Raw genomic sequence first — 15295 nt, 5'->3', positions numbered from 1 at the left:
TCAGTGTAGAGTGCTGTAGATCGAATATTAGATCAGTGGAGACAGTGTAGAGTGCTGCAGATGGGGTGTTAGATCAGTGGAGACAGTGTAGAGTGCTGTAGATGGGGTGTTAGATCAGTGGAGACAGTGTAGAGTGCTGTAGATGGAACATTAGATCAGTGGAGACAGTGTAGAGTGCTGTAGATGGGGTGCATGATCAGTGGAGACAGTGTAGAGTACTGTAGATGGAATATTAGATCAGTGGAGACAGTGTAGAGTGCTGTAAATAGAACATTAGATCAGTGGAGACAGTGTAGAGTGCTGTAGATGGGGTGTTAGGTCAGTGGAGACAGTGTAGAGTGCTGTAGATGGGGTGTTAGATCAGTGGAGACAGTGTAGAGTGCTGTAGATGGAATATTAGATCAGTGGAGACAGTGTAGAGTGCTGTAGATGGAATATTAGACCAGTGGAGACAGTGTCGAGTGCTGTAGATGGAATATTAGATCAGTGGAGACAGTGTAGAGTGCTGTAGATGGGGTGTAAGATCAGTGGAGACAGTGTAGAGTGCTGTAGATGGAATTTAAGATCAGTGGAAACAGTGTAGAGTGCTGTAGATGGAATATTAGATCAGTGGAAACAGTGTAGAGTGCTGTAGATGGGGTGTTAGATCAGTGGAGACAGTGTAGAGTGCTGTAGATGGGGTGTTAGATCAGTGGAGACAGTGTAGAGTGCTGTAGATGGAACATTAGATCAGTGGAGACAGTGTAGAGTGCTGTAGATGGGGTGTTAGATCAGTGGAGACAGTGTAGAGTGCTGTAGATGGAATATTAGATCAGTGGAGACAGTATAGAGTGCTGTAGATGGAATATTAGATCAGTGGAGACAGTGTAGAGTGCTGTAGATAGAACATTAGATCAGTGGAGACAGTGTAGAGTGCTGTAGATGGGATGTTAGATCAGTGGAGACAGTATAGAGTGCTGTAGATGGAATATTAGATCAGTGGAGACAGTATAGAGTGCTGTAGATGGAATATTAGATCAGTGGAGACAGTGTAGAGTGCTGTAGATAGAACATTAGATCAGTGGAGACAGTGTAGAGTGCTGTAGATGGGGTGTTAGATCAGTGGAGACAGTATAGAGTGCTGTAGATGGGGTGTTAGATCAGTGGAGACAGTATAGAGTGCTGTAGATGGAACATTAGATCAGTGGAGACAGTGTAGAGTGCTGTAGATGGAACATTAGATCAGTGGAGACAGTGTAGAGTGCTGTAGATGGGTTGTTAGATCAGTGGAGACAGTGTAGAGTGCTGTAGATGTTTGTTCGGTGACCTGGTTTTAAGTAGACTAGATACAGTATGTTAGTGTTTAAAAAGGAGCTGGATGCAGCTCAGTGTTGATGGATGGAGCTCAGTGTTGATGGATGGAGCTCAGGGCTGGAGAAGGGAGGCCATTTTGGATGTGTCCAAAGATACAGTAGGGCCTAGATTCAAATCGGACCATGGGAGATCGTGATAGCTAGTGACATTTAAAGGTAATTCATTTCCAGTTGAGCCAGCATATGCAGCTTGTACTGTGAATGCGGTTTTCCAAACGCGGATACGTAGCCTTTAAAAGGTTCATAGCTGAAAGGGGCAATTGGATTGAATCTAGTCCTAGGTCTACTAGCTTTCCTCTGGTAAATCCTGGTCTGTTGGTAAACTTATGAATTGCCTACATCATCTACTAAAGTCTCTCTAAGCTTATGTTTTGGGTTGTGATGGGGTACAACAGTTGAATTAAACTCATAAGGCATTTATAAATTCTTCAAGAAATAAATGGGTAAATATCATACCTTTTCCAAAAATGGATGTAGAAATTACAGATTGCCCATTTAAGCTCCCATCTCTCTCTCTCTCTCTCTCTCTCTCTCATTCCACAGCTCTCCTCCAATACCGAATATACTACTGGGACCAAAAAAAGAAACATTCCATCTTTCCTGTTCCGTCTGTCTCTCTCTCCTTCCCTTCCTTTCTGCCTCTCTTCCCCTCTCTCCCCCTCCTTTCCTTCTCTCTCTGTGATGAGGGGCTGTGGCTGAGGCTGTGGGTGAGGGTCTGTGTCCAGTCTGAAGCTGGGGAAGCTAAAGGTGGTGCGGCGGCAGCTGCTGCAGAGGTAAACTACTAGTGTGTGTGTTGTCTTGAGTAGAAGATTCCATTCTAAATGATAGATGATACAGTACTATAGTATAACCTGTCGTTAACAGGTATAATAGTATTGTTATAGAATTCTAGTGTGTTGTTCTCAGGTGATATTATAGTATTATTGTAGTATATTCTTGTATATTGCGTTATATTTTAGTATTATTGTAATATATTCTTGTATATTGCATTATATTGTAGTATTATTGTGCTTTTATCTAGGTATGAGCACCAGCCGTTTGTGTCATGTCTGGCTGGTCTATACGGCTGTCAATGGAGACGCTACCAGAGGGCCAAGTCACAGCCCGGGGAGAGCTGCTGCAGCAGGGTAGGCTATACACACACAGAAGCTCGCTCGCACACACACACACACACACACACACACACACACACACACACACACACACACACAGACTCAGACTCAGACTCAGACTCAGACTCAGACACGTGCACAGATAGGGCTCAACCAGTGTCCTCTCATGAAAAAGTGTCCTTGCAGCCTACATGTGGATGTAGCCTACTTTTTCGTTCTGTTGTCGAAATTTGAATTGTAACATCAAAATAGCTAATTTCATAAACTCTTGAATCTGAGAAAATCTGAGAAAATAAGAGGCAGATATACTGCAGTGTGTTTGTCATTTTACTGAACTATGTCTTTACAGGAAAAATTACACTCTTTCTCTGACTCCCTCACTCTAACTCTCGCTCTCTCTGACACCCCCCTCTCTCCCTCCACCCCCCCTCCCTCTCTCCTTCCCTCCCTCCCTCCACCCTCCCTCACCCTCTCCCCCATCTCTCTCTCCTCCAGGTGGAGTGTGGGAGCGTGGTTTTCCTGGTCCTGACCTTCCTCCTCTTTCTCCTCCAGGTGGAGTGTGGGAGCGTGGTTTTCCTGGTCCTGACCTTCCTCCTCTCTCCCCTCCAGGTGGAGTGTGGGAGTGTGGTTTTCCTGGTCCTGACCTTCCTCCTCTTTTTCCTCCAGGTGGAGTGTGGGAGAGTGGTTTTCCTGGTCCTGACCTTCCTCCTCTCTCCCCTCCAGGTGGAGTGTGGGAGTGTGGTTTTCCTGGTCCTGACCTTCCTCCTCTCTCTCCTCCAGGTGGAGTGTGGGAGCGTGGTTTTCCTGGTCCTGACCTTCCTCCTCTCCTCTCTGTTCCTCTACTTCTGGAGCCAGGCTCACAACGATTACAATGACTTTGACTGGTGGGTCACACACACACATACATACACCAGCGCACGACACACAAACACACCACACACACACACACACACACACACACACACACACACACTGATTGTACTAAACTCAGCAAAAAAAGAAACGTCCCCTCTCACTGTCAACTGTGTTTATTTTCAGCAAACCTAACATGTGTAAAAATGTATATGAACATAACAAGATTCAACAACTGAGACATAAACTGAACAAGTTCAACAGACATGTGACTAACAGAAATGGAATAATGTGTCCCTGAACAAAGGGGGGGCTCAAAATCAAAAGTAACAGTCAGTATCTGGTGTGGCCACCAGCTGCATTAAGTACTGCAGTGCATCTCCTCCTCATTGACTGCACCAGATTTGCCAGTTCTTGCTGTGAGATGTTACCTCACTCTTCCACCAAGGCTCCTGCAAGTTCCTGGACATTTCTCGGGGGAATGGCTCTAGCCCTCACCCTCCGATGCAACAGGTCACAGACGTGCTCAATGGGATTGAGATCCGAGCTCTTCGCTGGCCATAGCAGAACACTGACATTCCTGTCTTGCAGGAAATCACGCACAGAATGAGCAGTATGGCTGGTGGCATTGTCATGCTGGAGGGTCATGCCAGGATGGGCCTGCAGGAAGGGTACCACATGAGGGAGGAGGATGTCTTCCCTGTAACGCACAGTGTTGAGATTGCCTGCAACAACAAGATCAGTTTGATGATGCTGTGACACACCGCCCCAGACCATGACGGACCCTCCACCTCCAAATTGATCCCGCTCCAGAGTACAGTCCTCGGTGTAACGCTGATTCCTTCAACGATAAACGCAAATCCGACCATCACCCCTGGTGAGACAAAACCACGACTCGTCAGTGAAGAGCACTTTTTGCCAGTCCTGTCTGGTCCAGCGACAGTGTGTTTTTGCCCATAGGCGACGTTGTTGCCTGTGATGTCTGGTGAGGACCTGCCTTACAACAGGCCTACAAGCCCTCAGTCCAGCCTCTCTCAGCCTATTGTGGACTATTGTGGACAGTGTGAGCACTGATGGAGGGATTGTGTGTTCCTGGTGTAACTCTGGCAGTTGTTGCCATCCTGTACCTGTCCTACAGGTGTGATGTTCGGATGTACTGATCCTGTGCAGGTGTTGTTACACGTGGTCTGCCACTGCGAGGACGATAAGGCGTCTCACAGTACGGACATTGCAATTTATTGCCCTGGCCACATCTGCAGTCCTCATGCCTCCTTGCAGCATGCCTACGTTCACGCAGATGAGCAGGGACCCTGGGAATCTTTCTTTTAGTGTTTTTCAGAGTCAGTAGAAAGGCCTCTTTAGTGTCCTAAGTTTTCATAACTGTGACCTTAATTACCTACCGCCTGTAAGCTGTTAGTGTCTTAATGGCCGTTCCACATGTTCGTTAATAATTATTATTTATCGTTCATTGAACAAGCATGGGAAATATCTGGGAAGTTATTTGGATTGAGTTTATATGTTTGCATTGCAGGTTTAAATTTGAGACTCTGGGATTCTGGTTCCCCTGGTCTCTGGTGCTGCTGGTTGTTGCTGCTGCTCTGTTCACCTACATCTCTCTGCTGCTGGTGAGAACTAGTACTACTACTATAAATACTGCTATACTTATACTACTGATATTACTGTACTATTACTACTACTATACTACTACTGCTGCTCATTTAACCTACATCTCTCTGCTACTGGTGAGAACTAGTAATAATACTATACTTATATTACTACTATTACTATAATATTATTACTACTATACTATTGCTGTTGCTAGTAACTATAGTACTATCACTATACTACTACTGATGCTGTCTTCAGTACTACTACATTACTATACAACAGTACTACTGCTGCTCTCTTCAGTACTACAACATTACTATACAACTGTACTACTCCTGCTCTCTTCAGTACTACTACATTACTATAAACCTGTACTACCCCTTCTCTCTTCAGTACTACTACATTACTATACAACAGTACTACTGCTGCTCTGTTAATCTACGTCTCTCTGTTGTTGTCTTGCAGGTACTAGCAGTGTGTTTACTGTCTGAGGGACAGAGGTTGTACCTTCACTGGAGTCACAAGGTATCTCCTATCATCCATGTAGTACAGCACACATTCAACATCTGTGAAGCAGCACAGACTGATCAGGATGACCCATGTTGATTAGTCCTTTGTTATTTTTCTGTGTTAGATGGGGATCGTGGTGACCATGGCGTTCTCTGTCAGTGCCACGGCCGTTCTCTCTGAGGTGTGGAGTAAAGAGTGGAAGACCCTTCTCCTCTCCCTGCAGGTTGGCCAGTCTAGCTGTCTCAGACCAATCACATCAAGCGACCCAAAGCAACAATGTGAAATGTGTATGTTCAGTTGTCTGCATTGTGATATGAACCTTTCTCTCCCTCCCTTTCTCTATCCCCCTCCTGATTGGCTAGGTCACAGCCCCCTTTCTTCAGGTAGGCGGGGTTTTATTGATGACTCTCCTGTCCTGGCCAATTGCGCTGCACTTTTTTCGTATGAACAAGAGAGGTAAGTGCTCCGATTGGCTGCTGTAAAATAAGTCCAGGTTCTGGTCGTGTTTCAAAGCCTGGACAGGTATTGTACGTATCAGCTAATCACATCTACATGTACAGTACGTTATAGCAACCTAGTGGCCAACTGCACGGTCAATGATGTTGCATGCAACCATTGATTGATGTATGCAACGTCTGAGCAGAGGAAGGCAACCTCTATTGACTGAGACTGAGTAGGAACTTTTCAGAGTTATAAAAGCCTGCATAGACACTGGCGTTACGCACACTGTCCTTCACCCTCTCTCTGTCTCTTTGTCTTTCCACCTCTCGCTCTCTCTTGTTCCTCTGTCATCTCCATGGTCACTGTTCTGAGTCGTCGTGGTGACGTTAAGCTGTAGGTGCACTAGCTGACTCATGTCTGGCCTCTCTGTGGAGGATAATGACACACACACACACCTAGAGCCCTGTCAGGTGTACAGTAGTCTGATTAAAGGGGCAATCTGCAGTTCACACAATAACAAAGCACCTATCCGCCACCTATTTTGGTAAACATCTAAAGGATGGGGCTGGAGAAATGTAACCACTCTCATTACATTCATAGACCAAGCGTTTATAAATTCATGAGGCATTTATAAATTCTTCAAGCAATCAATGGGTAAAAAATATATGGATCTAGAAATCACAGATTTCCCCTTTAAGCTCTGATTTCATCATTAAGACTTGTATAACTCTACAATTAGAACACTGGACCTGCTAGACTTGTTCCAGTATGAGGTTGTTTTGAAATATATTCTCTCTCTCTCTTTCTGTCTCTCTCAAGTGCATCAAGTGTGTCTGTTGGGTGGGTACATGAGTGCATTGTTCAGTCTGTACCTGGTTCCTCTGGCCATGTATTCTCCCTGCATCAGAGAAGCTGGAACCCTGGGGCCAAAACCAACACTCCTCGGACACAGAGGAGCTCCCATGGTAGGACCAACCTATCATAAATCTATCATCACAGCTTCATACTACTCAATGATTCAGTAGCACCCAGAGCAGCATGGTATGACCAATCACACTATCATACACTGTCAAGATCAATATTATCCCTAGATATCAGTACTACCACTTGCAGTAAACAGTAAGATGACACAGAGAAGCTCCCATGGTACAACCATGGCACAACCAGTCACATTATCAACATGATCCCTATCTATCAATAACTTCATTATCAATATTATATCTATCAATTACATCATTATCACTATTATAACTATCTATCAATAACTTCAATATCAATATTATCACTATCTATCAATAACTTCATTATCAATATTATCACGATCTTTCAATAACATCATTATCAATATTATAAATATATATCAATAACATCACTATCTATCAATACTACGACATACAATATACAGGAAAAATCCAGTCAAATAACTTTTAACACAGAGGCTCTGGCCTCATGTTACGTTAGAGAGTCAGTTAGAGAGAGTTCCTGATTAAAATAAAGTCTGACACTGGAAAATGTACTTGGCACTGTGTTGTTGATATGTGTGTGTGTGTGTGTGTGTGTGTGTGTGTTTGTTCTCGTGCATGTCTGACCTCTAACAGCTTGCCCCAGAGAATACTCTAATGTCTTTTGAGAGGGCAGTGGAGGCTGGAGTGGACGGGTTTGAGACTGACGTCACTATAAGGTACACACCACTCTGTCAGTCTGTCTGTCTTGTCTGTCTTGGATTGTTTGTCCGTTTGTCTGTCTATCTTGTCTTGACTGTCTTGTCTGTCTGTCCCCTTCTGATCCGTGTAATAGCCCTGTGTCCTGGCTAACCTTGACCCATATCCTGCCCTGTCCTGTCCTGGCTCGCCTTGTAATAATCCTAGAGATCAGACATTAGCGTTAGCATCCTTCCACTCCTCCCAGTTAATGTGATTGCATCCTAGCTAATCCAGTTAGCGGTTAAAACTCCTGTCCAGGCCTGCTAGCCTATGTGTCTTTTAGCATTAGCATGTAGCATGCAGCCCTGGGTTCAAATATTATTTCTAATAATATCAGATACTTTAGCTGGGCTTGAGAGAAAGAGAAGGGGCCAGGGTGTAATGGAGTTTGCCTGGTGTAATGGAACCAATAGAATAGTTGAAAAACTGCAAACCTGGCCCATCAGGCACTCCAGGCAGGCTAAAGCAAACGCTCAAAGTATTTGAAAGATTTCAAATAGTATTTGAGCCCAGGCCTGGTAGCAGGACTATAGCTAGCAGACCTAGTGTAGCTTCACCTGAGACCTGCCACATGTTTGTCTTGACCATGTGAACGCCAGGACAATAATCTTCCCCCTCTCTCCCCTCCCCTCCCTCTCTCCTAGTGCTGATGGCGTTCCGTTTGTGATGCATGACCTCACCCTGCAGAGGACCACTAACGTAGAGGAGGTGTTTCCTAACAGAACACACACACCTGCTGCCCTATTCACCTGGTCTGATGTACAGCAGCTCAACGCTGGGGCCTGGTTCCTCTCTGTAAGGACATGCACACACACACAGTAGCTGACTTTAGCACCATGGGTTAGTTAGTAACTGTATTAAAGACCTCTTTTAACCATCACACTCTCTCTCTCCACCCCCTTCCCAGTGGGATCCGTTTGGCACGGTGTTCTCTCTGTCACCAGAGCAGCGAGAGCTAGCTGCCAATCAGATGGTTCCCTCCCTGGAGGAAGTTCTGGACGTAGCTAATCGGACGGGCAGGACAGTGCTGTTTGACCTGAGACAACCTCCTCCTGGACACCCTTACAGAGACAACTACCTCAACATCACCCTGGACCTCATACACACACACATCAACTCCAGCCAGGCACGTGTGTGGATGGGGGGGTCACCGTGGTAGTTCCTACCTTTGACTCAAAGGACCATGTTAGAAAGGCCTGCTGCCATTCAATGGTGTCTCCCTGCTCTTATAAGGTGCAGTCTTTTTTAATACTGTGTGTGTGTGTGTGTGTGTGCGCGCGTGCGTGCGTGCCTGCGTGCGTGTGTGTGTGTGTGTGTGTGTGTAGGTGCTGTGGCTGCCATCAGATCAGAGAGGGGAGATACAGCAGGTGGATCCAGAGCTGCAACAGACAGCCGGACAGACTGCCTCTATTCAGGAACTACAGGACAACCACATCACTACCCTCAACCTGCATTACAGCACCATGTCTCTGCAACACATCAGGTACACACCCACACACACGATGTACTAGAAAATGTCTCTCTGCTCACACACTATGTATGTATGTGGGTTTTGTGTGTGTTTCAGTAAGTACAGGTCGGTGAACATCAGTGTGAACCTGTATGTAGTGAACCAGCCGTGGCTCTACTCTCTGGCCTGGTGCAGTGGAGCATCCTCTGTTACCACCAACAACATGCTGCTGAGAGATATACACACACCTCTGCTCCTTGTGGTGAGACACACACACACCGCTGCTCCTTGTGGTGAGACACACACACACACTGCTGCTCCTTGTGGTGAGACACACACACACACCGCTGCTCCTTGTGGTGAGACACACACACACACCGCTGCTACTTGTGGTGAGACACACACACACACTGCTGCTCCTTGTGGTGAGACACACACACACACTGCTGCTCCTTGTGGTGAGACACACACACACACCGCTGCTCCTTGTGGTGAGACACACACACACCGCTGCTCCTTGTGGTGAGACACACACACACACCGCTGCTCCTTGTGGTGAGACACACACACACCGCTGCTCCTTGTGGTGAGACACACACACCACAGGAAGTGGAGGACAGGCTCATAGTAATGGCTGGAACGGAATAAATAGAATGGTATCCAACTCATTAAGCACATGGTTTCCATGTGTATGATGCCACTCCATTCACTCCATTCCAGCCATTATTATGAGCCGTCCTCCCCTCAGCAGCCTCCTGTGACACACACACACACACATTTACTCCTTACTCCTTATCCTTATACACACATATCGCTATTCGTCACACACACACACACACACACACACACACACACACACACACACACACACACACACACACACACACACACACACACACACACACACACACACACATCGCTTCTCCATATGGTGATAAACACAAACACACACTAATGTCTTCACGTGTTTCCCTACAGACTCCAGAGCAGTATAGTGTGATATGGGTTCTGACTGACCTGGTCTCTGCTGTTCTTATCGTCTGTGTCTTCATATTCCACTGGTGAGTTCACACGTTTCTGCATACATGTCAAAAGTGTGTGACTGAGGCGATTACAAAATATAATGGGTTAGTTAGATAAAGGTATGTCTGTAAGGTGAAAGTGTGTGTGTGTGTGTGTGTGTCCCCTCCCTGTCCTACAGGTGGCGTGAGCGAGGCCTACACTTCTGGTCAGGCAGTCGACAGACACACGAGACCGGGCCTTATAGCAAGTTCAGGACTGGTAAGGACAACAACAATGTCATACTGTACATCACTATGGCCCTCTCCCACTGGACTAATCTTCTACTTGTGTGGAACACACAGGCGCACCAACATTCTAATCTCTTGCATAAACTGTACAGTCTATGAGCTGGAATAGCTGGTAGTTTCTTACATTCAATTCCAATTCTGAAAGAATCTCTGCTCAATGCCAGTGGTGTTCTAAACCTCAAGTTTATTGGACTCATAATATTAAAAAGCCTGTTTCATCAGAGGCAGTATGTTAGTGCATTTTTAACGCAGTGTACATCCGTGCACCTCGGGGATGATTTGAGCTTTTACTCGGAATACCGGTGAACCATACATTATTCTGTGTTCCGTCTGTGCCTCAGATCCTGTGGAGTCAGGGTGGGGTCGATGGAATCCCTTCCACTCAGAGTCTCCTACTAGAGCCCTCATCTCTCTCCCTCTGGACCTCAACCCATGAACTCAACTCATGAACCAATGAACCTCCCATGAACCATTCCCAAAACCCAAATCTTTGGACTTCAACCCACACATGAACCCTGCACCAACCCCTCACCTGAACTCCAACTACCACACCCCTGACCTCTAACCCTTAACCTTTGCCCAGCAGAGCTCAGCGACGTCTGGTCCATCTCCAGTGGGAATGTCCGAACGGAACTACGGACCCCCAGTACCCTCCACACCATCACAGAGGAGTAACACACATGCACACAGACACTCACCCAGTCACGCACACACAAAGTGTGACCGCACAAGAACGAGCATAGGGAAATGGGAAGGAAAACAAGAGAAGAGGATGAACTGAATGTGTAAAAAGAGGAAGAGGGCTGATGTAATGTGAAAGATAAGCCAGTATTTTGATAATCCTGATTAAGACTGTTGTTCCTTTGTCCTCACTTGACCAGCTCATTCCCACCCCCTCTGGTGACCACTGGAACTGCAGAACTGAATTGCTGAAATATGAAATATACACTGAACAAAAAATATAAACGCAACATGTAAAGTGTTAGTCCCATATTTCATGAGCTGAAATAAAAAATCCCTGAAATGTTCTATATGCACAAAAAGCTTATTCCATCCATGTTAGTGAGCATTTCCTCACTTACCAAGATAATCCATCCACCTGACAGGTGTGGCATATCAAGAAGCTGATTTAACAGCTTCTTGAGGTGCACCTTGTGCTGTGGACAATAAAAGGCCACTTTAAAATGTGCAGTTTTGTCACACAACACAATGCCACATAAGTCTCAAGTTTTGAGGGAGCGTGCAATTGGCATGCTGACTGCAGGAATGTCCACCAGAAAATTGAATGTACATTTTTCTACCATAAACGCACGTGGTCTGCGGCCTCACAACCACAGACCACGTGAAACCACGTCAGCCCAGGACCTCCACAACCACAGACCCCGTGAAACCACGTCAGCCCAGGACCTCCACAACCACAGACCCCGTGAAACCACGTCAGCCCAGGACCTCCACAACCACAGACCACGTGAAACCACGTCAGCCCAGGACCTCCACAACCACAGACCACGTGAAACCACGTCAGCCCAGGACCTCCACAACCACAGACCACGTGAAACCACGTCAGCCCAGGACCTCCACAACCACAGACCACGTGAAACCACGTCAGCCCAGGACCTCCACAACCACAGACCACGTGAAACCACGTCAGCCCAGGACCTCCACAACCACAGACCACGTGAAACCACGTCAGCCCAGGACCTCCACAACCACAGACCACGTGAAACCACGTCAGCCCAGGACCTCCACAACCACAGACCACGTGAAACCACGTCAGCCCAGGACCTCCACAACCACAGACCACGTGAAACCACGTCAGCCCAGGACCTCCACAACCACAGACCACGTGAAACCACGTCAGCCCAGGACCTCCACAACCACAGACCACGTGAAACCACGTCAGCCCAGGACCTCCACAACCACAGACCCCGTGAAACCACGTCAGCCCAGGACCTCCACAACCACAGACCACGTGAAACCACGTCAGCCCAGGACCTCCACAACCACAGACCACGTGAAACCACGTCAGCCCAGGACCTCCACAACCACAGACCACGTGAAACCACGTCAGCCCAGGACCTCCACAACCACAGACCCCGTGAAACCACGTCAGCCCAGGACCTCCACAACCACAGACCACGTGAAACCACGTCAGCCCAGGATTTCCACATCTGGCTTCTTCACCGGCGAGATCATCTGAGATGGGTTTGGAGTGAGGGGTGGTGAGGAGTATTTGTCTGTAATAACAAATTCTGATTGACTGGGCCTGGCTACCAAGTGGGTGGGCCTATGCCATCCAAGGCCCACCCATGGTTGCACCCCTGCACAGTCATATGAAATCCATAGATTAGGCCCTAAATCATTTATTTCACTTGACTGATTTCCTTCTTTGAACTGTAACTCAGTAAAATCTTTGAAATTGTTACATGTTGCGTTTATATTTTGGTTCAGTATGTTGTTTTTTATTCTCATAACTGTTAAGACATCAGCTGCATTAGAGGAATGTATTAAATAGGGTCTTATATTTCCTGTGTGAGTGAGTGGATGCAGGTGAACACTGACTGTACTGTGGTTTTAGTTTGATAAGGAGTTGCTATGTATATTTGAATGTATGACCAAGCAATAGCCTAGGGTTTTAGCATGGCAGTGAATACAGCATCTGCTTCTGCTAACACACATATCTATGTATCATGAGATCTACTCCTAAATCTGAATGGTTTATTTTGAGGTTGTAGAAGCTCTGTATGACTTTCAGGTGTTGTGTGGAAAGTTGCTGATTTCAGGTGTTAGTCTGTGGGTTGGTTGGTTGGTAATGGCTCTGTGGACAGTGTTGAGCAGGAGACAGGAGATCTACGTGCCATAGGAGACACAATGTCCACAGGCCAGGTTGGTTGGTAATGGCTCTGTGGACAGTGTTGAGCAGGAGACAGGAGATCTACGTGCCATAGGAGACACAATGTCCACAAGCCACTGGCCAGCCATACAGAGGAGAGGAGAGCGATTTTATGGGCTACTACAAAACTTTTGTTATTATCTGAAGCCTTCTAGAACTCTCCAAGAGATTCTGGAACCCTCCCAAGACATTCTAGAACTATCCCAGGGCAGTCTAGAACTGTCCCAATACATTCTCACAAGCCATTCTATGACTCTCCAAGACAGAAAATACATGTTGACAATCTGTATGTTCACAGTAAACCAACTAACAACAGAGCAGTTGATATCCTGATGACCAGAGAGTAAAATAATGATCTTCTGCCATTGGTGGAATTGCACTCCGCCTTGCTTGCATTAGAGACCGCTAGGCTATACAAATACCATGCTATCAGGAATTGAAACCTATATTTGTTCCCAACAATGATTCAAAGGTATCAAACACTCCGAATGTAATTGTTGTTAAATAGCAAAAGGGTACATAGTATTTCTGGTTGTTTTCTGTATAACAGGACGACCGTTTTGTTTTAATGTATATGAGCCTTCTCTATGTTATGTTACTATTTTCTGACTGTAAATGGTATTACCTGATATTAAAAATCTTTAAAGGATTGAGTTGGTTGTATTCATTGATTAACCCATTTGATTCCATGTCCACAGTATAATGCTACTTCTGTTACTCCAGTTGAAAAAAAGACATTGGCCACAGTCTGCATCCAATCATCTTTATTGTTTTTATAAAAACAGACACCTCAGCCAAGATTCAATCTGAGTCTGAGGGTTCTAATCTACAATGCAGTTTTTTTGTTGTACTTTTTACCCCTTTTTCGTGATATCCAATTGGTAGTTACAGTCTTGTCCCATTGCTGCAACTGCCGTAGACTCGGGAGAGGCGAAGGTCGAGAGCCATGCATCCTCCGAAACACAGTGTTGACACACTGCTCACTTAACCTGGAAGCCAGCCGCACCAATGTGTCGGAGGAAACACTGTACGGCTGGCGACCGAAGTCAACGTGCATGCGCCTGGCCCGCCACAAGGAGGCGCTAGAGTGCGATGGGACAAGGACATCCCGGGTGGCCATACCCTCCCCTAACCCGGATGATGCTGGGGCAAATGGGTCTCCCAGTCGCGGCCCGTTGCGACAGAGCCTGGGTTCGAACCCGGGTCTGTAGTGACGCCTCTAGCACTGCGATGCAATGCCTTAGACCGCTGGCTGTGCCACTCTGGAGTCGACAATGCGGCTTTTAAAGGCAACGTTACCTCAGCATGGAGATTGCATTCAAGGTAACTACTGCAGGTGTCAGCTGCATTGGAAATTCCCTTTAAATGTCTAGCACACTACATTATGGTTTCCGATTTAATCCTGGCCCTCATTCGGGGTGCAAGAGAAGAGGCGAGGCAAAGAAAACTAGACTAATGGCATCTCTGACAGTAGCTCCACCGTCATCATGTCTTTTGTCCAGACAGTAGAGCAACACAGCTGCTTTAGTAATGCTGTAGTAATATCACCCAGACAGACTGGGAATACTGTGCATCCTAAATGGCACCCTATTCCCTAAACAGTGCATTACTTACAGTGCCTTGCGAAAGTATTCGGCCCCCTTGAACTTTGCGACCTTTTGCCACATTTCAGGCTTCAAACATAAAGATATAAAACTGTATTTTTTTGTGAAGAATCAACAACAAGTGGGACACAATCATGAAGTGGAACGACATTTATTGGATATTTCAAACTTTTTTAACAAATCAAAAACTGAAAAATTGGGCGTGCAAAATTATTCAGCCCCTTTACTTTCAGTGTAGCAAACTCTCTCCAGAAGTTCAGTGAGGATCTCTGAATGATCCAATGTTGACCTAAATGACTAATGATGATAAATACAATCCACCTGTGTGTAATCAAGTCTCCGTATAAATGCACCTGCACTGTGATAGTCTCAGAGGTCCGTTAAAAGCGCAGAGAGCATTTCTTAAAGATATCCATAAAAAGTGTTGTTTAAAGTTTGCCACGAGCCACCTGGGAGACAC

General features: G+C 46.1%; 1 protein-coding gene and 1 long non-coding RNA gene across 2 annotated transcripts; both read left to right on the top strand.

Annotated features, from left to right (window-relative positions):
- Positions 1 to 1733: 1733 nt before the first annotated feature.
- On the top strand, positions 1734 to 11366 carry LOC110503346 (glycerophosphodiester phosphodiesterase domain-containing protein 5-like). Its single transcript, XM_036961078.1, has 17 exons — positions 1734 to 1738; positions 2078 to 2125; positions 2374 to 2479; positions 3245 to 3348; positions 4848 to 4941; positions 5390 to 5449; positions 5559 to 5657; positions 5797 to 5890; positions 6695 to 6840; positions 7474 to 7556; positions 8223 to 8373; positions 8486 to 8704; positions 8904 to 9061; positions 9146 to 9290; positions 10007 to 10089; positions 10230 to 10309; positions 10680 to 11366. Exons 1-17 carry the CDS (start codon positions 1734 to 1736, stop codon positions 10772 to 10774), a joined length of 1770 nt encoding a protein of 589 aa, XP_036816973.1. The 3' UTR covers positions 10775 to 11366.
- A 1034-nt stretch (positions 11367 to 12400) lies between these two features.
- On the top strand, positions 12401 to 13881 carry LOC110503824. The gene is made up of 2 exons (XR_002470526.2): positions 12401 to 13139; positions 13225 to 13881. It is a non-coding gene; the product is annotated as an uncharacterized LOC110503824 (long non-coding RNA).
- The last annotated feature ends 1414 nt before the right edge of the window (positions 13882 to 15295 follow it).

This window comes from Oncorhynchus mykiss, chromosome 24, assembly GCF_013265735.2.
Source record: "Oncorhynchus mykiss isolate Arlee chromosome 24, USDA_OmykA_1.1, whole genome shotgun sequence".
Lineage (NCBI taxonomy): Eukaryota > Metazoa > Chordata > Actinopteri > Salmoniformes > Salmonidae > Oncorhynchus > Oncorhynchus mykiss.
This window is presented reverse-complemented; position numbering and strand designations above follow the sequence as displayed.

Excerpts from the sequence above, each read along its gene's own strand:
- LOC110503346 (XM_036961078.1), top strand. Across the intron at positions 3,349-4,847 it reads GATTACAATGACTTTGACTG|GTTTAAATTTGAGACTCTGG; the intron begins GTGGGTCACACA and ends TTTGCATTGCAG. Across the intron at positions 5,891-6,694 it reads TTTTCGTATGAACAAGAGAG|TGCATCAAGTGTGTCTGTTG; the intron begins GTAAGTGCTCCG and ends GTCTCTCTCAAG.